Raw genomic sequence first — 23,806 nt, forward strand, 5'->3', positions numbered from 1 at the left:
TCTTGACGATTCTCACTTTATCCTGAATCTTTAAGAAACCAGTCACAAAATAAATGAACAATTTCACTTTAAGTTTCAAAAACATTGGCACATACATTTCCTAATTTTGTCCTTAAAACAAATCTATGAGGAAGGCAAGGACAGATAGTCTCATCTTCTTCCAAATGGTGTGGAAATGGTGATTCAGGAAGGCTTAGCAATTGTCCAGGGTTATATAGCTATAGTGAGTGGTCAGGCCAGGGCTAGAACACAGGTGTTCTGAATCTTTGTACAGTCCCTTTTTAACTACACTGTACAAGTCTTTGGATGTGATGGTAAACAATTGCCCAGGGTGCTAAATTGACCCAGTGGCTTGTACCCTCATCAGGGATCAGCAAACTGTGATCTGTAGGCCAAATCCTGCTCACTACCTGTTTTTGTAAGTACAGTTTTTTTGTTTGTTTGTTTGTTTGTTTGTTTTGAGATGGAGTCTTACTCTGTCATTCAGGCTGGAGTGCAGTGGTGCAACTCAGCTCACTGTAACCTCCACTTCCTAGGTTCAAGCAATTCTTGTGCCTCAGCCTCACAAGTAGCTGAGATTACAGGCATGCACCACCACGCCCGGCTAATTTTTGTATTTTTAGTAGAGACAGGGTTTCACCATGTTGGCCAGGCTGGTCTTGAACTTCTGACCTCAGGTGATCTGCCCACCTTGGCCTCCCAAAGTGCTGGGATTACAGGAGTGGGCCACTGCACCCAGCCTGTAAATACAGTTTTATTGGAACACAGACATGCCCGTTTTTTTACAGGTTGTCTAAGGCTCCTTTCACACTACAGTAGCTAAAATATTTACAGTCTAGTCCTTTACAGGAAAAGTTTGCTGACCCTTTCTCTAGATCATGGTTGATGTGGTTATCTTTAAGGGAAAGATTGCCACTCAAAGGCAAATCTCTAGAGCATTGGTTCTCGAAATTTAGTGTGCATACAGATCATTTGGGGATCTGCTAAAATATAGACTCTGTTTCAGTAGGTTTGGAATGGAGCTGAAATTATATGTTTCTAACAAGCCCATAGGCACTGCTGGTGCTGCTGCTTGGGGACTGTATTAGTCTGTTTTCACATTGCAAAGAGACATACTTGAGACTGGGCAATTTATAAGAGGCTTAATGGACTTACAGTTTCACATGGCTGGGGCGGCCTCACAATCATGGTGGAAGGTAAGGAGGAACAAGTCACATCTTATGTGGATGGCAGCAGGCAAAGAGAACTTGTGCAGGGAAAGTCCCATTTTTGAAATCATCAGATCTTGTGAGACTTAGTCACTATCACGAGAACAGCATGGGAAAACCCACCCCCATGATTCAGTTATCTCTTACTGGGTCCCTCCTATAACACGTGGGAATTATGGGAGCTACAAGATGAGATTTGGGTGGGGACACAGCCAAACCATATCAGGGACCATGGTTTGAGCAGCATGGTTTTAGATGAGATGGTATACGATAGGATTAGCAGCACAGGGGGAAAGACTGAACTTGAACTAGAGGCAAAAAGACCTTAGCTTCTGAGACTTAATGGAAGGTGGTGAGGATGGTGGTTGAGGTATCAGCTTCCGAGGTTAGGGAGGATGGGAAATAGAGGCCTTTCAGACTTGATAGCTTTTGTTTTCATGGAGAAATTGGGGGAAAGTTGTTTGGTGGGAATAAGGTGGGGGTTGGGAGTAAATGAGAGGTTAAAGAAAGTAATGAAGATTTAGTTAGGTCATTGAAAGGAGTGAGACAGGGAAATGAAAAGATTGTTTGGTATTAAGGACCCAGTGAAATGAGAGGTCATGAATTTGAAGGGCTCAGTTTCAGAAAAGAGAATGTGGATTATGGATCCCAGGTTGGGGCTTTACTAGCAATGTGTGACAAAGAGACAGGGATGCCTATGAGGCAGTGATCGAAGCGGTCGGCCACGCATCTGGCAGGGTAGGGGTGTCAGTGAGCCGAAGGCACATGAAGGGTTATGAGGAGCCCGAGGAACGAGGAGCCAGAAGTCTCTGTGGTTCATTACCACATATAGTTAGACTGAGAGCCTGAGAGCTGGAAGAGCCAAAGTGAGGAGTATTAGAATTAAATATTTTCACATAAGGTGGAGCTGGGTGATAAGGTTTAGGATGGAACTGGGCAGGCTGAGGAACTATGAGAATGTAATGGAGGGCCAATCACAGTGACAGTCAAATAATTGGTGAGGTGGCAGGAATGTGGTGAAGAGGAGACAGTTATCAACATTTTCAGTTGATATTGGGGTATGACCAGTGGTAAATGACAACAATAGAGAAGGGTGGAAGTTAGTTCAGCCAGATGACCTGGACATCAAGGAGGAAGGAAACTCACACACAGAGGGAGAGGCCTTCTCCCTACAGCTTCTGTCTGCAGCTTCCATCCTGGGACCATGTGTGTTGAATGCTGCATTGGAAATAGGAGCCTGGTCATAGCCACAGGAGGTCAACAATAATGCCATTGACAGTGCCTTCTAGGAGAACAAAGCTTTTTTGTTTGTTTGTTTGTTTTGAGAAGGAGTCTTGCTGTATTACCCGGCTGGAATGCAGTGGCGCAATGTCGGCTCACTGCAACCTTCACCTCCCAGCTTCAAGCAGTCTACTGCCTCAGCCTCCCAAGTAGCTGGGCCTACAGGTGCGCACCACCGCACCTGGCTAATTTTTGTATTTTTAGTAGAGACAGGGTTTCACCATGTTGGCCAGGCTGGTCTCGAACTCCTGGCCTAAAGTGATCCTCCTGTCTTGGCCTCCCAAAGTGCTGGGAATTACAGGCATGAACCACGGCACCTAGCTGAGGACAAAGCTTTTGGTGCTTTTCAGTTTTCAATTGGCTTTCAAAGTCCATTGAGGATACAGGAGTGGTTTTTCATCTCTAGGGCTAGATGCTGGATAGCTGTGATTTCACTGCATTCTCACTACCTTTTTATCACTTCTGTCATTCTGCTGGATCTCACTTCATAATATGCAGTGTGTTCTTTTCTTACCTCTCAGAGGCTGACAGATGATAATCCATATGGTCATAGTGTTTGTTGTGTTATTATTTTTTTAAATCTGCAAAGATTTTTCTAGGTACAGTACCTCTGAAGTTGCTACTCAGAGACAAGAGCCCTCTGTAAAAAAAAATTAGGGGGTCCAGGCCCTAATTAGGAATGAGGGGTCAGATGTTCCTTTTTGTATCATCACCCTGTGGTCCCTTCTTCTTTAAAGAAGAGAACATGGGTATTCCAGGCTCTTGGGTTGAATTCGGTTTCTGCTGTCTTCAGTCACATGCCTGTGCCCCTCCCTGGGGAATATGTGGGAAGGGATGTGATGGGCCAGGCTGGGAGGACCTCCATGTGATTTCTGTTCCATGATGGATGTGTTTCTCTGTGATGCACTTCATACTACCTTTCAACATTTCTTTCAGACAAAGGGCCAGTGACCAGCATTCTCCCGTCTCAGGTAAACAGTTCTCCAGTTATAAACCACCTTCTTTTAGGAAAGAAGATGAAAATGACTAACAGAGCTGCCAAGAATGCTGTCATCCACATTCCTGGTCACACAGGAGGGAAAATGTCTCCTGTCCCCTACGAAGACCTTAAGACAAAGCTCAACTCCCCGTGGCGAACTCACATCCGAGTCCACAAAAAGAACATGCCAAGGACCAAGAGTCATCCGGGCTGTGGGGACACTGTAGGGCTGATAGACGAGCAGAACGAGGCCAGTAAGACCAACGGGCTGGGGGCAGCAGAGGCGTTCCCCTCTAGTTGTACAGCGACAGTTGGAAGAGAAGGCAGCAGCCCCGAAGGCAGTACCGGGAGGACGATTGAGGGGCAGTCTCCGGAGCCGGTGTTCGGAGATGCTGATGTGGATGTGTCTGTGGTTCAGGTGAAGTTGGGGGCCCTGGAACTGAACCAGAGGGATGCCGCAGCTGAAACTGAGCCCAGGGTGCACCCACCCTGCCAGCGGCACTGCCCAGAGCCGCCCAGTGCACCTGAAGAAAACAAAGCCACCAGCAAACCTCCCCAAGGCAGCAACTCAAAAACCCCCATCTTTAGCCCTTTCCCCAGTGTCAAGCCCCTACGGAAATCTGCTACTGCCAGGAACTTGGGATTATATGGCCCTACAGAAAGAACCCCGACTGTGCACTTTCCTCAGATGAGCAGGAGCTTCAGCAAACCCGGCATTGGAAACAGTGGCACTAAGAAACGATGATGTCTCCCCGAAACGTTGTATCTGGACTCACCTTTTCACAGTAGTATAAGGGTTGCAGCTGAATGGCTCTAAAAGAGTTTTATTTGTCCAGTGAAAATGAGTAGGTTCAGGGATGAGCAACAGCCCATAAAAAATGGGAACTGGAAGTTTTAAAATAGGAGTTAGAAACAGGGCTGTTTTCCCATCTACTTGCTAACTGATGAAGTGGATTCTTGTGGCAAAATAAATATTGTGGTTTTATAGTGTGAAATTTTCCCAATTTTTCATTGTGAACTATTTAAAAAAGACTATATATCTAGACTGTTAACTCTTGTCCATCTTTCTGTTCTGGGGGCCTTCAGAGTCCCTGTGACAGTGCCCCCAAACCTTCTAGTTCTCTGGGTATTACTAATATTCAAGCATGCACATACCAGCTTGCTAGGACAGAAACTGTAAAAAGAAAGTAAGTTTCTTCGTTACAAAAAACTTCCTTTCCTTTTCATGGTTTACGGAGGGGATTGTGTCCTGTGAGATTTCCTACAGTACCAGTCTCAATTTTTTTTTTTTAAATTCTTATGCTAAGTCATAGGAGAAAAATCTAGACAGCCTTTCTTTAACTGTCTATTTCTACCTGCAAAATGAAGAAAACCTTTTATCTCTTGAAATTTCGGTCGATAACCCAGCTGAAGATCTTATGCACAGGACACACTTGGCATATGCTTTAAGCAGTTGCTCCGGACAGCTTGCTCGCGCCACTGAGCTTTTCCTGAGGTTTGTGTTCTCCTCTCGAGGAGCGCTTTCATCCTCAGTGGTACGGATGACTTGATGGGCTCCACCCAGAGCCTCGCCTGCATCCCCTACCACACAGCTCACTCACCCACCAGCTCTCGACTGCAGACGCACAAGGCCTCTGTTGAGAAGCCAGAACACAGCACCTGTGACTCTGTTACTTGAATTTTGTGCTTTTTGATTGGAGTCCTTTGTTGAGTACTTTGTTACTTGAACACTGCCTTTCTCTGGAGAAGGCCCCAGTGCTTTCTAGCTCCCTCTCACTCCTGCCCTTTCTAGGTCTCTCTCACCCAGCGGGTCAGGGATAGCACCTCTTGTCTCCACTATGCAGATGGGAACTCTGAGCCACACAGAGGTGAAGTAGTACTTCAGTTACTCAAGGTCAGTACTCCCGGTATTCCAAGTGACTTAGCCACATTTCCTTCAGTGCAATAGGCGGGTTTAATGCTCTTTGTACACAGCTGCATTGGCTACATAGCTTGTAAAAACCAAGACTGGGAAGCCATTCACTAAAATCCCTCCTGACTCAAAGGACCTGTCTCCAGATGGTACAGAGTCCCTTGATGGCGTTTTACAAAACCAGCTCTGACTTCCTTATCCTGAACAGGGAGTTCATCTTAAGAATGCTTCATGCACCTGTTATTTGGCTGAGCAAAAGGCTCACTCCTCAATCCCTTCTCCCTGCCGTCATTAGAGGAATAGACTCAGCCTTCATGTTTGTCTCTGGAAGACTATTGGCAATACTTTCAGGAATATTGTTGATGCAGCCAATATTGATTTGAGCAAATGGATTGTTAATTCTGAAACGAAAACTGTAATTGTAGAGCAGGCTTTTACTATGAGAGGTACTAATTTTTATAATAGAGAATGTGGTTGTGTGGGCTTTTTTTAAACAGAAAACACACAATGACCTATACCGTGAGAAAAGGATAAAAAGGTATTTTATCCTCTTTGTGGTATTTTTACCCCCAAAGGAACTGAAGATGGAAAATATGACTAAGAAGTTATTACAGTTTTGGTCTTGAATTCTGTGCCATTTGAAGTTAGCATCCAGCTTCTTAAAAAGCAGCCATGCCCACAGCCTGCTTTTTGGGAAGGGTGTAGGTGGAGAGATGGGCTTATTTTGCATACCACCCTCAGGGCCCAGAGACCCACTGCATTTTCCAAAGTTAAGCAAATGACACCATTTTCTTCCATCAGCTAAACTTTACAGATAAGAATGATTCCACCTCATATCCTTTTCTTTGCCCCTTCCCAAATGAGTCAGAATAGTCATGTTCCCCTTGAGGGATGTCTGACTTGAATGGAGAATTGTTCTTTCCTCTCTTGAATCAGCTCACTAGCTCCCTGATGGTCTGGGTTCAAGATGTTGGTTAATGAGGTAGAGGCCACTTATTCAAGTCCTTGGGATTGCACCATTGCTGTCCACAAACAGTATCAACAACACATGCTGTGCCCTGTGAACACTCTCCTCTCACCTGTTTCCAGGGTTAGTCTTCCTGAGAAGGGATGGATGAGATAACACACAGTTTGGGATACGTATCTGTTGAATGAATGAATAACTGAAAGGATAATAATAGTCCTCTGAGACAAAAATGGCCTTGTCAGATTTTTGAAAATCCAGCAGATTCCTGTTAAAGCACTCTGTGTACCAATAACATGCATGCATTGTACCAAGTAATCACAATGTGAATTGGTCAATTAATGAGCCTTGCCTACTTTAGAAAATAAAGAAACCTGCAGTAGCCTCTACCACACAGCATGTACAAAGACCAGTATGGACTTGCTCTCTTCCCTATGTATTGGACACTGTATGCAAACACCAGAAGTACTTAACAAGTAGTGGTTTCTTGAATTTTAGGTATGTCTGTAGCCTCTTAGCACTTTTGCCGGGAATCAACCCATTTTGATGCCTCTGCACCTCAGTTCCTCTTACAAAAGCCTCCAGATGATCTAAATCTAGTTAGCAATGTCAGCCTATGGACTGCAACGGTCTGGGACATTGTATTCCTTTGTTTGTCTCTTGTTCTGAAGGATTGTATTGATCACAAAGTTATATGCATAAAGATTCTCATTGTTGTAACTGTTGTGCCATTGTCTGAGTGCATGCATGGAACACTGTTGTGACCACCCCTTCTCCCTTCTTCCTTCACCCCCAACCCCAGACCCCACTTGGTCACATGAACCAGGGAAACAGCCCGATAAGCTCTATCTTCCCCAGTCTAATCACTGGGTTGCAGGGTGGCCTGTGACCTGCTCAGAATTTGCAGAATAGCTGGTTCCTGAATATGAGTAAGCACAGAGTTTACCTAAGAGAGTTTACCTAAAATTAACCTTTAGATCTACCATTTATTTTTGTCTTAATAAAATGAACAATAAGAATACAGTTTAGGCCGGGGGCGGTGGCTCAAGCCTGTAATCCCAGCACTTTGGGAGGCCGAGATGGGCGGATCACGAGGTCAGGAGATCGAGACCAGCCTGGCTAACACGGTGAAACCCTGTCTCTACTAAAAAAATACCAAAAAGTAGACGGGCGAGGTGGCGGGTGCCTGTAGTCCCAGCTACTCAGGAGGCTGAGGCAGGAGAATGGCGTAAAACCTGGGAGGCGGAGCTTGCAGTGAGCTGAGATCCGGCCACTGCACTCCAGCCTGGGTGACAGAGCAAGACTCTGTCTCAAAAAAAAAAAAAAAAAAAAAAAAGAATACAGTTTAGCTGCATGGCATTAAGGATTCTGTATGAGTAGATGTATAGTTGCTACCATCTCCCCATATAAAATCTCTCTTTACAGCGTTTCTGAGCCACTTTCTTTGCTGCCTACAGCATTTGAGGCAGCATTTAAAATATATTGTTTTTCCTAATTAGAAAAGTAGCAGGTTTTAGAGAATTGGGAAAACAAAGGGCATAAGGAATCATCTATATTCTGTATAGGTCTTTCCAGTACATTTGTGTATGTGTGTACACGCCATTATCTACAAAAAAAGGTATTTTGAACGTGGTAGTTTAAGCTGTCTTTCTGGTAAATGCTCTTATACGATATGATTTTTAGTGACTAATATTCCTGCATGTGTTCATGCTGGAATTCACGTAACCAGTACCTTGTCAAATAGGAGGTTTCTGGCTAGAGAGTAGTAGAGACAGTAACCTGTTACATGTATGTACATAGCCCAAATTATTTTCTTAGGATATGCGTATAGAAGTGGAGTTGAAGGGTCAGGAAATATGTCCATTTTTAAGATGCATATATCTCCAAATTGCCATTCTTAAAGGTTGAAGTTATACAAGCAGTGAATCAGAATGCCTGCTTCTCTACATCCTGGAAGAGGCAGCAATCTCTTTCCTTTTTTTCTTTTCTATGACTTCTAGTGTTGAAGTGCCAACAGAAGTGTTTTAGAAGCAGTGATAATGGACACTCATAACACCCATATCTCATTCCTGACTTTTAAAAGAAGCATTAAGTAAGATGTTGGCTGAGGTTTCTGGTAGGTGCCTGTTATTAGTTTAAGAAAATTCCCTTTTATTCTTTGCTTGCTAAGAGTTTTTTTTTTCATCAGCAGGTATTGAATTTCATAAAAAGAACTTTAATTGTATCTTTTGAGAAGGGAATAGTGTTTGAGACTTGGTATCCTGAACTCAAAGAAATAGCCATTACTAGGTTTTGTCAAAGAATACCAGATATTTTAGAGTTAGAAGTTATGCAGTAAAAGCTTTATGTGCAACATGTTCATTGAAGTATTAAATGTACTAACGGAAACCTGAAAACAATGTAAACATCTGGGAATGGGGGAGATGTTTGGGTGAATTCTGATTCATCCCCAGGATGGAAATGTGAAGGCCGGTGAGTATTTGGGCCATTGAAGTGGGAGTTATCTGTTATCCACATCAGGAGGCAGCTCAGAGTAAAGTCAGCAAGTCTACAGTCATAGAGCCATCAGGATACAGCGATGGATGGGAGGCCTTCTGGCTGAAGGCAGAACTGTGGGAGTGGTTCTTCCACAAAGGCAGCCAGTGCTCACCTGAATTGGGACTGGTACTGTAGGTGTTGGGTCAGCTTCTATGCAGTTCCCTGCTGGCCATCTCCCAGTGCTGAATGTCTGACTCAGTTCAGGCTGCTGTAACAAAGTACCATAGACTGAGGTGGCTTAAACAATGACATTTCTTTCTCACCGTTCTGGAGCTGCGAAGTCAAAGATCAAGATGTCTGCAAATTTGGTATCTGGTGAGGAAGGGTCCTCTTCCTGGTTTGCAGATGGCTACCTTCTTGCTATGTCCTCACACGATAGAGAAAGGGAGTATGTTCTGATCTCTTCCTCTTCTGATAAGGGCACTAACCTCATCATGAGGGTCCCATCCTCATGATGTCATCTAAACCTAATTACCTCCCAATGGCCTCACCTTCAAATACCATCACCTCGAAGGTTGCTTCCTTCCTGGTGGTTTGCTCTGGTCAGACCAAATGACCTCCTGCAAAGTGTCACTCGATCCCATTCTCTCCATCCCTTTCATCCCAGGCAATCTTTATCTGACTATGCCAACCTGTGCCCCAGGGGCTTCAAGAGTTGTTGTTTTAACATTAACAAACCAGAAAGTTGACTGTTTCTTAGTGTTTACATTCTTGCTATAACAATTCTAGTTTGCCTTTAGGCAATGCTGATCACTGGGAAGGAGGTGGATGGATTCTCCTATGGTACCAACAGTTTTTCTGGGCAGAAACTTCCTGATACCTCAACCTGGGAATCTCCCTATCCCTGGAGAGTCCAGGAATCTGTATTAAAACATGAAACAAAGCAAAAAATAAAAGAAAAAACCTCCCTTAGTAATTGTTTTCTTTTTGAGACAGGGTGGAGTGTACATAGCCCGAATTATTTTCTTAGGATATGCGTATAGAAGTGGAGTTGAAGGGTCAGGAAATATGTCCATTTTTAAGACACATATATCTCCAGGCTGGAGTGCAGTGGCACAATCTTGGCTCACTGCAACCTCTGCCTCCTGTGTTCAAGCAATTCTCCTGCCTCAGTCTCCCAAGTAGCTTGGACTGCAAGTGTGTGCCACCATGCCTGGCTAATTTTTCTGTTTTTAGTAGAGATGGGGTTTCATCATGTCCACCAGGCTGGTCTTGAACTCCTGGCCTCAAGTAATCTGCCCGCCTTGGCCTCCCAAAGTGCTAGGATTACAGACGTGAGCCACTGTGCCTGGCCTTTCTTGGTAATTTTAACGTTGAACTAAGTTTAGCAACCACCGAACAAGTTGACTAGCCATATGTCACCTGATGACAGGGGTAACAATGGGGAAATATCACAGAGTGTGCTCACACAAACCTAGATGGTATAGCTTACTACACACCTGGGCTATATATGATGTGGCCTATTGCTCCTAGGCTGCAAACCTGTATAGCAAGTTACTGTGCTGAACACTGCAGTCAGTTGTAACACAATGGTAATTGTGTATCTAAACATATTAGAAAAGGCACAGTAAAAATACAGTATTCCAATCACCCAGGACCACCATAGCATATGAGGTCCATCGTTGACTGAAACGTGATGTGGCACATGACTGTATTAAAATGGTCTCCTAACTGGTCTCACTGCCATCCATTTTGGACCCTCCCCCTGCCCACCCCACCTCTCTGCTGCTCGGCTATACACTGCTACCAGAATGATCTTTCTAAAATGAAAAACTCATTGGGCCATCCCTCTGGTCAAAATCCTTCTTCATTTTGTGGAGGGTAAAAGCTAAAATCCTGATCTTAGCTTGATTTGACCCATGGTTAATTTTCCATCTTATTTTCCCACACCTTCCCCATTCATTACCTCCTGCGACCTATCCTCACCAGTACCATAACATTGACCATCTGTGGAGCTCCTTGAGCTCAGCACTATACCAGCTCCTTTGTGCTATCTCACTCATTCCTCTCAAGAGCTCTGTGAAGCTTACTGGCACTATATTACAGATGATGAAGGTGAAGTGAGCAGTTACATCCTTGGCCAGTTGGAAAGAGGTGGATGAATTCCCCTATATGACCAACACTTTTCTGGGAGGAAATTTCCTGATACCTCAACCTAGGAATCTCCCTATCCCTGGAGAGTTCAGGAATCTATATTAAAATGTGAAACAAAGCAAAAAACAAACAAACCTCCGTTAGTAATTTTGTTTTTGTTTTTGACACAGGGTCTTGCTCTGTTGCCCAGGCTGCAGTGCAGTAGTGCAATCTCAGCTCACTGCAAGCTGCTCACTGCAACCTATTGAACTGGTAAATAACTTCTGGATCCATCTGACACCAGAGCCTGAGCTCTTCTTTGCTACACTGTCTTATAACTTTGCCCATAACTCCAGGTTCCCTGAAGGCCTCCCACTCCCCTAATGCCCTCATACTGCTGTGTATTCATAAATCCTCGCTTCGAGCACCCTTCTTGCTCGAGTCTGCCTGGCAGATACCCACCTATCCTTTTAGTCTCATTGCACACATTAATGGGGTAAAATCCAATCTATACCATTATATGATTTGGGGTAAGAGTCTTAACATCTGAGACCTTCAATTTCCACATCTGTACAATGAGAATAATTTCAATCTCATAGGGTTTGTTGTGGACAACTGCCATCTTTGCTGCCTAGAATTTACTATGCTTTGGCAACACTGCCCTGCTTTTGCTTGGGGAGCCAGCCCTCCTCCACCTCTGCCAAGTACTTCCAGTGACAGTGATGGCCCTGGAGGGAGCATAGGGCCTGAGCTCAGACACTCAGGACTCTTCCTCCCGCTCGCTGTGGTATCTGGCCCATGGATGAGCCACCAGCAAAGAAACTCAATTCCTAGGCTCTTGTTTTGAACTCTCAGGGAAGCAGACTCACTCGTTTCTACTGGATTTGGTCCTAAGTTGCTAAGGTTTGGGGAAAATTGGGTTACATATAGCTTATGTGATAAACTCCATAAATGGATACGCAACAGAACTTAACCTGGAAGGAAAAAGCCCAGGAGCGGTTGCTGGCAGCCATCTTGTAACCATGAGGGGAGAGCTTGTTGGAGAAGAGTTAACACTGAGCAAGCAGAGCTGAGGAACAGAGAAACTAGGCTGCTTTCAGGGCCTGTGAGCTCTGGATCAGGCCATGCCTGAAGCCAATTTGTCTCATTCTATTTACTATATCAGCTAACATTCCAATTTTGGGGTTTAGCTAGTTTGGTCAGATTTTCTACCACTCATGTTGAAAATTAATTGGAACAGAGGTGTTGTGAAGATTACAGATGATAAGGGCAAAATGGTAGCTATATCAGTGCAGTAGTCAGGATTATTTTTGCTTTCCAGTGACTCAAACCTCTCCTAAACTGCTCTCTCAGTTTTGGCTCCGTCTTCCCGTCATAATAACAGATGGTGTAGAGAGGTGTAGAGAGGTGACAGAGTCAAGGAACATGGTTCTTGTTTTCTGAAAATGGTTCTTTCCTCAAGCCCTTTGAGTTCTTCTTTGGTCTTATATTCTCGTCACAGAAGGAGAGGTGATTTTGAGTAAAAACTGTCTTTCACCAGTTTTGTCTACCATTCCGATTCCATCTGCGTTCCCAGAGGGGTCCTGTTGAGGACAGAGTGACTGTGAGCAAAACATGAAGAGCTGTGTCACCAAGTTTCACAAAATTTGGGAGTCCAAGCAGCATATTTGTGAGATTTGTCTGACAGAACACAGTGGAAACAGAGCGTGGCATTCACTCCACCTCCCCTAGGTTACCAGCAGCTTTCTCACAGAGGAGGGGCTCTAGTGTATCCCTAATGGCATCTGCGGGGTAAGCAGCAGGGCTGGGTGAGAAAGTGGGTCTCAAGGGACCTGAGGTGTTCAGCAGAGCCGTGGGAGGACCTGCTGGGAGCACACTTGTTTAGGAACACATGAGAGGCGCCCCGTGAAGATTTCAAGAAAACGTTGCCCAGTTAAGGTGACGGGAGGACTTTATAGGTCCTGTTTCAAAATATGTCTGTGAGAACAGTGTTGAGTCATTGTTGCTACAGGAACCCTATCTGAACCAAGAGGTTGCTAAGGTCTGGGGAAGGTTGAGCTACATATAACTTATGTGATGAACTCCACAAATGTTTATGCAACAGAATTTAACAGATGGTGAAAAGCATAAAGATTTTTGTTGCATGTACAGCTATGGAGCAGAATTTCTAGTATATTAAAAAGTGCTTCTGTCACAATAATAAACATTACTCAGTGGCAATCCTAGGCATCATGTAGCTCAAGGATATTCAAAGGTTTTTAAGAAGCCAAACATTATAAAATTATTGTTTAGACTTTCATTTTAATTAGATAATATTTGCACATGGTGAAAATTTAACATGTACAAAAGCACATAGGAAAACTAGGTCTGCCTCTACTTGTTGACCCCGTCCACCCAAAGCCTCTACCCACAGGAAACTGTTGTTACTCCTTTCTTTTGTATCCTTTCAGAGATGTTTTATGCATATTCAAGCACGTTCTCACACACACACTTTTGTAAGCAGTAGCACAATAACCTTCTGAACTTTCCTTTTTCACTATGTACCATGGAGATCGTTCCAGAACAGTGCAAGTAGAGCCACCTCATTCTTTTTTACTGCTGCATAGATTTCCATTTCAGGTCTGTGCACAATACATTTATTCTCTAATCTATTATTAGATTATTTGTTTGCTTCCAATTTCATATCTAAGGAATATGTATATCCTAATACATATGATGTAATACTACAAATGAGCAAGTTAGCTAAGGAATAAATTCTAAGATATGGAATTACTTGTCAACGTTGCTCATTTAAAATTTTGATACATGTTGCCAAATTGCCCTCCACAGATGTTCCATAAGTTTCTACTGCCATCAGCAGTGTGTGGAAGTGCCCAATTCCTCCTACCCCCTACATCACTCAGTATCTTATCAAACTTTTTGATCTTTTCTGATTGGGTGAGTACTTAATGTATATTTGAAAAATATGCATAAGGTTGACATATATTTAAATGTTATTTATATGTCCTTTGTTCATACCCTTTGCTCATTTTTGCTTTTTTTCTTACTGATTTTTTTTTTTTTTTTTGAGACAGAGTCTCACTCTGTCGCCCAGGCTGAAGTGCAGTAGCGCGATCTCGGCTCACCGCAACCTCTGCCTCCTAGGTTCAAGCGATTCTCCTGCCTCAGCCTCCCGAGTAGCTGGGATTACAGGCATGCGCCACCACCCCAGCTAATTTTGTATTTTTAGTAGAGACGGGGTTTCTCCATGTTGGTCAGGCTGGTCTTGAACTCCCGACCTCAGGTGATCCACCTGCCTTGGCCTCCCAAAGTGCTGGGATTACAGGCTTGAGCCACTGCACCCGGTGCAAAGTGTTTCCAATAAATGACGATACTCCACCCCTTGCTCTCCAAAAGCTTCTCTTCAATTTGGGTTTTGGTGCCAGCAATTTAGTCTTGACTGATACAATAACGTTTCAAATTTCTAGAAATAGTTGGGGGAGGGGAAGACTAGCTTGTGTTGTAGAGCTTTGAGGAGAGAAAAACAGCTTTGCACCTGATGCCTCTCCCTGAGAAAGTAGTCAGCCCCAGAGAGCCCCAGTTCCACCTTCTTTTGAAATTATTTTAGAGGTAATCTCTGGATCCCCTCCAGGAGGGACTGTCCATCCCCAGCAGCTGCAGAGAATGAATCACTGCTTAAGTTTGCCTGGTAAATGGTTTAAAGTGTCACTGCTAGACATGGTGGCTGTGATGTCACTACCGTGTGTATCTTGAAAAGTCAGTAAAGAATAAGTAAAACATTTGAAGAGGTTCTTATTCAGCAACAATATTTGTTTAAAGGTTTGCCAAAAACACAAAACAAAGTCTTAAACCCCAAACCTTTAATAGTATAAAAATAATAAGGCTTAAGTCGTAAACACTGGATTTCCAGAATTTAAAAAGATAATTTTTGAAAAAGGAATTACATCAAGAAAAGATTTTATTTTTTTGAATTGACTCTCTTCTAAAACAAGTAAAAAAAAAAAAACAAGAAAAGCAATAACAAAAAATAGTTGCTAATCATCAATCCAGAGAAATGGATGGATTCCAATATTTTATTCACAAACAAGCTTCATTTCAAACGGCAGAACAACAGGGGTCTGGCCTTCTGCATGGCTCAGGCCTGAGTTTCTGAACCAGAGGTTATATGGTGAGGCTGAGATTAAGGGTTTTCCGGTCTCATTTAATCAGGGCATAGTCACAGTTGCACCAGCAGTTGTTTTCATGTCCAATTCTGTTGGCTTTGTAGTCTAGGAAAATTCTCCCACCTCTAACAATGAGCTGACCTGGTACTTGAGACTCTGCCGTGCTGATATATTGACACCAGAAAATCTGGACACTGCTCTGGGGTTCTTTCATAAAGTCCGAGAGGTCATACTATTTTCACAGCAACACCAGGGCGTGATTTGCCTTTTTCACTCACATTTTCTCACAAATATACAAGGAGGTTTTCAGAGGCTGCATAATGTGTGATATCACAACAGATTGAATGCAGGAGCAGATAGGAGAACCCAGCTGTCTTCTGTTAAACCAGACATGAAAGAGATTTGCAAAAATGTAAAGCAATGCTGCCCTTTGGCCAAATATTTTTGTTTTGGAAAATGTGGTTATTTTTCATAGAATCTTATTTATGATAAAGTATTTATTGTATTTTAAAAATAATTTTTAAAAAATATTTTGACTTGACTTATAATACACTAAATAAAAGATATCATGTATAAGCTCTTTAGGGTCCTCATAATTTTTAAGAGCTTATGTGAAATTTAAAGTTTGTCTAAAGAGGTTCAGAGACCACAAATTTTGAGAATTATGGGTCTATGGGATAGTGAAGGAAGATAAACACAAAATAACAATTAATATTTATTGAGTGCTTCCTGTTTGACAGGCACTGTGCTAAGAGCCTTACATGGATTGCCTCCTTTAATTCTTGTAACCTCCCCTCAGAGTAAGTACCAGTGTTTCTTCTTTTATTTTTAAGAGACAGGGTCTCACTTTGTCACCCAGGCTGAAGTGCAGTGGCACAATCATAGCTCATAACTCAATCATAGCTCAATGTAATCTTGAACTCCTAGGCCTGCCTCGGCCTCCCAAAATGCTGGGAATACAGGCGCATGCCACCATGCCTGGCTTTAGTGTTCCTTCTTCTGCAATAGATGAGGAAACTGGAGCTTGGAGAGGATGTTACTTTCTCAAGATCGTGGAGCCAGAGTGTGGCAGAGGATGGAATTGAACATGAGAGTGCGGCTGTATCTCCCTTATTCTATTTTTTTTTTTTTTTTTTTTTTTTTTTTATACTTTAAGTTCTAGGGTACATATGCATAACGTGCAGGTTTTTTTTTTTTTTTTTTTTTGAGACAGAGTCTCGCTCCGCCACCCAGACTGGAGTGCAGTGGCGCGATCTCGGCTCACTGCAACCTCCGCCTCCCTCCCGGGTTCATGCCATTCTCCTGTCTCAGCCTCCCGAGTAGCTGGGACTACAGGCGCCCGCCACCACGCCTGGCTAATTTTTTGTATTCTTTGGTAAGGCGGGGTTTCACTGTGTTAGCCAGGATGGTCCCGATCTCCTGACCTCGTAAACCGCCCGCCTCGGCTTCCCAAAGTGCTGGGATTACAGGCGTGAGCCACCGTGCCCGGCCAGCTCCCTTATTCTTAACCACTTGGTGGTAGTCCCTCTAAAAGCCTGTCCCCCCACCCCTTAACCCGCTGTACTAATGTGATGTAATGGAAGATTGTGATCTGGGAGCCAACGGGAGAGGATATTGTACTACAGGCACTCTGAAGATCTTTCCCTCTCAGAGTCGGGGTTGGACTGGAGCAACTGCTGGCCTCTCATAGTGTGTGGACACCACATGGGCAACTAGATCCTAAAATACAGTGACCCACGCTGGTGTCCCTCCTCTTTTAAGTTGCTTTGGGAACAAAAAGGCCATGATTATTAAAAAGTCATAGTTTTGCAGGAAATGAAAGCCAACACCCATTAACAGGGGTACAGCTAATGGGCATGGTGTATGAAAGAGGCAAGGGCCGCTTGGCATTGTTTTTCACTCTTAGATAAGCTGAAAAGGACCTCAGAACAATGGTATGTTTTAGCCTAAAGAGAAAAAAAAGTGTGCTTCTAATCTGAGGGGAAAATGATGGTGTGTTAAAGAATATGAATTAGTGGATGCTAAAGAGGTCTGTTATTACTCTCAAGGACTAATATTCACACAGAATTGAATTTGACTAGGCCAGCAGAAAAACTTCCAAATATTCCTTTCTGTCCAATGCAGGGATCAGGCATTATTGCCCCAAGGCAGATTAGCCTTAATTGGTCATACATTTGCAAAAATGAGTATAATGCCTTTCCATTTCTTCTATTATCTTAACTAATTGCTTTACATTGGCTCTCCTATTGTCTTATGTTTCTTGCCAATAGCACTTGATGGCCCAATGAAAGGCACTTGACTTCCCTAACAGTATGCAAACTTCATTAGCCTTGGTTCTTTAAAGGTGTTAGGCTACGTTTTCCGGTCAAAAGTCTGGGATAGTGTCAAGGGATGGGTGGACTGTCAGAGACACCATGGGTTTGCTCCTTGGCTTCCTTAGTTAACACACTGTGTTTTGCCACGTGAGGGGAGAACTGACAAGGTATTTGGGAACTGAAAAATCGTAGTTACAACTGAGCTCACAAAACTCTTGAGCTGGAGTTGGACACGACCTTACTGGCTTCTCCTGGTAGACGACCTGTGCTCCCCAAGGTCTCCCAAAGGCATGACTAACTACTCAACTCGGTGTCATCCCAATTCTCCAGTGAGCCATGGCCTCATTTTATTGACACTAAGAGCAACGTTCTCAGGCCGGGACAGCACTCTGGAGCTTCACAGACCAGAAAAGTCACATTCTTTCCCTCACGGAGTTTAAAGTCCCGCAGGGAAAGATAGATGGGTGAAGGAAAGGCAAACACCAAATGGTAAATGCACACTTGGGAGCTTCCTTTTCTTTGAGATAAGAAGGAAGGCTGAAGAAACAGAAATGTTGAGAAGCTGGCTTGGGGAAGTACAGCAGGTAGAGGTGGGAGAGAGTGAAGGAATCTTTACTCCAGTTGAACAGGAGATGGGAGTTTGGGCTGTAAGTGAAGGAAGTAGGGGGAAATTGCGCTGCAGGAAAGTGAAAGAGAGGTGAAATGAAATAAATGCGGTGGGCGTTGGAAATTTAAATCGGATCTTAAAAAAATACTCCTGCCCCCTGGCTTAGGAAAAAAATGAACATAGGTAAGCCTTATCTAAATAACCATCTTCCTTCCATTTCATTTGTTCTGGTTTATGTTTGGAAGATTTGTATGTGATCAGATAGTTAATAAACAGGTGAAATATGAGTACAAAGAGAAAGAGATGCAGTTCCTGTAAAATCTAAGATAAAAGCTTTGGAAAGCCTCGATAAAACTGAGTTACCAAGAAAAGCGTCATTGAATAAAAGGTGAGAGCGACAACTGTAAGAAACAAAAATTCATAAAAATCGACAACTGTAAGAAACAAAAATTCATAAAAATCAGTGGAGGCAATTTTGTTTCACAAGTGTGTTAAGGTTCTCACCATATCGTAAGTAAATGCTGGACACTGTAATAATGTACAATGGTTTGATTTGTGCAAGAGACTAGCAGCAACTTGGTGAATCTGCATTCAGGAAAGAGACCCTGGCCCTGCATCGCATGATTGGTGAATAAACGCATAGTTAGATGTGTGTTTTAGGTTAAAGTCTTTAGTGAGCTCTGCATGTATCATTTTAATGATTCTCTGTTCTGGCTTTTCTGATTTTTCAACCAGTTCCCTGTCAGGTATGGTTGGATAAGAGGTATAAAGGGAGAGTAAAAAGGCTTGGGGTTTTATTGTTTTCTTCCCCCACACTTGAGGTGAGCAGGCATGTGATTATTTCATCTGACCACTAGATGCCACTATTGCTTCATGGAAATATTTTCCAGCTGCTTTGTCTCTAGTAATTTACGCTGGACATTTTACTCTTAACTGGGTGCTTGTGTGAGGAAGGGCAGAATGGATCCCATTGTTACCTCCTTCACCTGTGCTCAAATCTAGCAAAGTTTAAAAAGTATATAGACATAGCATTTGAATAAGGGGCACCCAGGTACAGAGTTCCCAGCCAAGGATCATTTTTTCTTAAAGAATGACTTTGAAAACGGCTTCTTTTTGTTTTATTTTATTTTTTTATTTTTTGAGATGGAGTCTTGCTCTGTCACCCAGGCTGGAGTGCAGTGGTGCGATCTCGGCTCACTGCAACCTCTGCCTCCCGGGTTCAAGCAATTCTCCTGCCTCAGCCTCCCAAGTAGCTGGGATTACAGGTGAGTGTCACCACGCCCAGATAATTTTTGGATTTTTAGTAGAGACAGGGTTTCACCGTGTTGGCCAGTCTGGCCTCAAACTCCTGACCTCAAGTGTTCCGCCCGCCTTGGCCTCCCAAAGTGCTGGGATCACAGGTGTGAGCCACCTCACCCGGCCCAGCTTCCTTTTAAAGTAAGTAGAGTGACTTATTGTAAGTAAGGGCAAATAAATGGTCTGTCTGATTTAGGGCATACACACTACCTTGTGTCTAGTGCAGGTCACTCTGTCATAACAAGCCCCACCAGGTGGCTATCCCTGGCTGCACAAAGGGTAAAGCAGCCACTGAAGCCCAGCACCCCTTCCCAGTGTGAGCCCCTACTCTATATGCTGAGGAATTCCTCAGGTCAGTAAAGTCACCTTCTGAAGAATTCCTCAACATATAGATTAGGGGCTCACATTGAGGAGGGAGGAGGGCCAGCCCTACAGTGTCCTGAGCTGGCTATGGAGATTCCCTCTATAGACCCTGACATGTTTCGGGGACCTCAGAACTGAAAGAGCTCTTGGAGGTCAGCTGCTTCAGTTTCCCACTTACTGCAAGCAATCCTTTGGTAACATCCTTGGTACAGGAGTGCTCACCCGCTGGAATACTCTCTGTACTAAGATCCCTACTTGGTTGGGCATTTCATTTTCTTGTGGGGCAGCACTGTTAGAAAGCATATTCTATATTAAGCCAAAATCTGCCTCCCTTCAACTTCCCTTAATCATTTCTCATGATTTCCAGACTCCTCATCAATTCAGGAGATAAGAAGAAAGGATGAAGGATTGATTCGGGATAATTCAGTCCTTATTTATTGAACAGCTTTAGGGCCAAGGCCCTGTACTGAGCAATCCAGAGCATCTGCTGGAGACAGTTGGGATTGTCAGTGTTCTTACTGTGTCTTTCCTGGAATGAGACATAACATTCCAGGTGAGGTCCAATTCATGCAGGTGTAGGGACCATTACTGCAGTCGATCTGGAAGCTTCCATCAAGTAAGATTATGTTAACTTTTTATACACTATAACAATACTGGTCCATTTGCAGTTGAGGTAGATTTAAATTCTCAAGTCTTTTTTTTTTTTTTCCTCAGGATCAGTGTCAAGCAATTTTTTTCCCATTGTGTACTGCTTATTTTTATTTTTATTTTTGGAGACAGGGTCTCACTTTGACATCCAGACTGCAGTATAGTGGTGCCAACCTGGCTCACTGCAATCTCCACCTCCCAGGGTCAAGCAATCCTCCAGCGAAATGTTTCTGAGAATCCACTTATCTGTTGTGAGCTAGAACTATATCACACATCTCTTTTCTTACAAAGACATTGACTGGTTCCAAGTCTGGTTTTGTTTCTGCCTTGCTACAACAACCCATGAATGTCACACTGGCCAGCTAAATACTAATCTATATCACTGGAAGAAATAACCAAGTCAAGTGGTTCCAAGAACTCAGTAAATGTTGGGCAAAACCCTTGAAATTAACTGAATAATTAATATATTGTCTGACAAAATACTAGATTATTAAATATTAGCCATTATGTGTTTAAAAGGGTTTGTTGTGATGAAATTTAGAGTTAGAAATAGCTCCCCCAAGTTTTGGTCCTGAGCTACTCATTTTGGTAAATGATGAGATTAATATCATTAGGCAATGTAATTACTGTATTTCAGATATTAGTCATCTGTGTCAGTTTGATATTTCTACATATATATGCCCTATTCATATTATACCTAAGCTTCCAGTTTATTTAATTAAGTTGTGACCATCATAAGTAGGAAAACAGATATTAAATGAAGATGAGAATCTGAACCACAAGAATTGTATGTGATAAATTAATGGGCAATATAGTGCAGTGATGAAAGAGATATTTACATTGCAGGCTGCATTTGGAATGCAAATAGTTTGATTATACATTTCCTGGAAAAGTCTCTAAGAGGAATCTAGAATTTGAGGGAAACTTTTGACTCAGATTTTGTTCATAGAGACTGTTTTTTACTCAGCTTATAGGATATGACACACACTTGGTTTTCCTTCTACCTCACTGATTCCTGCTTTTCAATCTCCTTTGCTGGTGTTATATCAAATTTAGCTAAAGCTGCCTCCTTACATATTTTAAGTTTGGCCTAAAGTTTCTCTGTACCTTGTGAACTATAACAAGTGGAGGTGTAAACAGACCCATATCCTACACTTGTGCCAATCACCGAGTCTTGGCCAATCAGATGTAGCCAACTGTTCAAACCATGTTCAAATAAGGAAATGCTGAGCTGTAACCAATCCAGCTGTTTTTGTACCTCACTTCCGTTATCTATACGTCACTTTCCTTTTTCTGTCCATAAATCTTCTTCCCCCACATGGCTGCGCTGAAATCTCAGAGCCTATTCTGGCTCAGAAGGCTGCCTGGTTCACGAATCATTCATTGCTCAGTTAAACTCCATTACACTAATTCAGCTGAAGTTTTTATCACTGGTTTCTCCTTTTCTTCCCATCCATTTAATACTGAGGTGCTTCAGGGCTCAGCCCTAGCCCCTCTTTATCTGTATCTACTCCCTTACTGACCTGTTCCAGGTTCATGTCTTTAAATACCATCTTTATGCCAATAAGTCCCAAATGTGTGCCTTCAGTGCAGAACTCCCTCTGAGTTCCAGACGTAAGAACATTCAAATATGAACTCCTGATCTTCCTTCTAAACCTGCCCCACCCCTCAGCTTTTTCATCTCAGTTGATTATAACTAAGCATAGCAGTTTATTAGGTCAGAAAAGTGACAAGGGACTCGCAGAGACTTGTGTGGAGTTTGAGTTTTCTCTGAACAAGATAAGGAGACAGAGAGTTTTGAGCAAGAAGTGGAATTATCTGGCATATTTTAAAAGGCTCATTCTGGCTGCATTGCAGAGAGCAGACAGTGGAGGCACAAAGATATATCAAGAGAGACCAGTTAGGAGGCTGCTGCAATAACCCAGATGTGAGATCATGACGACTTGGATCAGGGTAGTAGTAGTGGTAAGAAGTGGTCAGATTCTGGATGTGTTTTCAAGGTAAAGTTAATAGGATTTCTTGGCAGGATGCAGGATGTGAGAGAAAAAGAAGTCAGGGATGATTCCAAGACTTTTAGTTTGAGCAACTAGAAGAGTGGTGGTGTTACCTTCAACTGAGATGGGGAAGATTGCATAGTGAGTTTGGGATGTCCACTAGATATTGAAGCAAAATGTTTGAATGGGAATTTGAACATTTTAGTCCATTTGAAGTTCAAAAGAGAGGTCTGGACTGGATATGTAAAATTGGGAATCATTGCCTTATAGATAGTATTTAAAACCTCAGACTGGAAGAGATCACTAAGGTCTTAGACACTTACAGTAAAGAGAATTTCCTATAGACCTAGAGCATTGGTTCTCAACCAGAGGTGCTTCCCCTGGGGATATTTGAAAATGTCTAGAAACATTTTTGGTTGTGGGGAGTCGTTGCTACTGGGACCTACTGGACAGACAGCAGGGATGCTACTATATATATCTATCCTCTAATGCCTAGGACAGCCCCCAACAACAAAGAATTATCTGGCCAAAAAGTCAGTAGTGTCAAAGTTGAGAAACTCTTGTATAGATGGAAAAGACCAAGGACAAAGCCTGGGACACTGCAATGTTTAAGAGGTAGAGAGGAAGAGGAGGAACCAGTAAAGGATACAGAAGAGTAATCAGGCAAATAGGAGGAAACTAAAAGTTGTAGATCCTGGAAGGCAAGTAAAGAAGGTTTATCAACAAGTAGGTGTGTCGAATGCTGCTGATTAGGGGCATGGTGTCAGTTGCCTGTAGTTCCAGTTACTGGTGAGGCTGAGGCAGGAGGATCGCTTGAGCTCTAGAGTTCAAGGCCAGCCTGGGCACCTAGTGAGATGATGTCTCCAAAAAAAAAAAAAATGCTACTAAGTCAAATTGGACGATAACTGAGAATTATTCGTTGTATTTGTCAACATGCATGTGATTTATGATCTTGAGAAAAACAGTTTCAGTGTATGTGTTGGGTGGATTTAAGATAGAATGGAAGGAAAGGGAGATTGCAGACAACTAGTACGTAAAAGTTTTGGGAGAGGTTTTGCTGCAAAGGAAAACAAAGAAATGGGGCAGTGACTGGTCAGAGGTAAGTATCAGAGAGTTGGGCATGAGTTTAGAATGCTGACTGTCAGACCATCAAGGGCTTTTGAATCAAGGACAAGGCAGATCCAGCTTGAAATGATTCTGGACACAGGTCTAGAATGAGAAAAAGGTCTAGAAATTAATTATGTTTTTGGGTGACAGCTTCATGGGTCAGAGGCAGGTCTGATGACTGGGGCCAATTGTACCAGAAGGTTCTAAGACACACTGTTCTTTATATTCTATTCTTTTCTGTCCAAATAAAGGACTGGAACTGGCATATGAATTCTTCGCAATAACTCAGTACAAGATTTCCTGCTGTCTCTGACTTCTAGGGGTAGGTTTATTCTTATTTCATGTGGCTCCAAGGGTG

The 23,806-nt window shown here is 42.9% G+C and overlaps 1 protein-coding gene and 1 long non-coding RNA gene across 4 annotated transcripts in view; both read left to right on the top strand.

The window, feature by feature from the left end:
• The window catches only part of TBC1D30 (TBC1 domain family, member 30), a 100,073-nt gene extending 95,615 nt beyond the window's left edge, over positions 1 to 4,458 (top strand). For all 3 annotated transcript variants that reach the window (XM_011929233.1, XM_011929234.1, XM_011929236.1), the window contains one exon: positions 3,426 to 4,458. In XM_011929233.1, coding sequence (XP_011784623.1) covers positions 3,426 to 4,213 — 788 coding nt within the window. In that variant the 3' untranslated portion in view covers positions 4,214 to 4,458. The remainder of the gene's footprint in view (positions 1 to 3,425) is intronic.
• A 7,735-nt stretch (positions 4,459 to 12,193) lies between these two features.
• LOC105502629 overlaps positions 12,194 to 23,806 on the top strand; it is a 100,210-nt gene continuing 88,597 nt past the window's right edge. The window contains exon 1 of the long non-coding RNA XR_001000366.1: positions 12,194 to 12,686. This is a non-coding gene — a long non-coding RNA (uncharacterized LOC105502629). The remainder of the gene's footprint in view (positions 12,687 to 23,806) is intronic.

The sequence above is a fragment of the Colobus angolensis genome, unplaced genomic scaffold, assembly GCF_000951035.1.
Source record: "Colobus angolensis palliatus isolate OR3802 unplaced genomic scaffold, Cang.pa_1.0 Scaffold80, whole genome shotgun sequence".
Lineage (NCBI taxonomy): Eukaryota > Metazoa > Chordata > Mammalia > Primates > Cercopithecidae > Colobus > Colobus angolensis.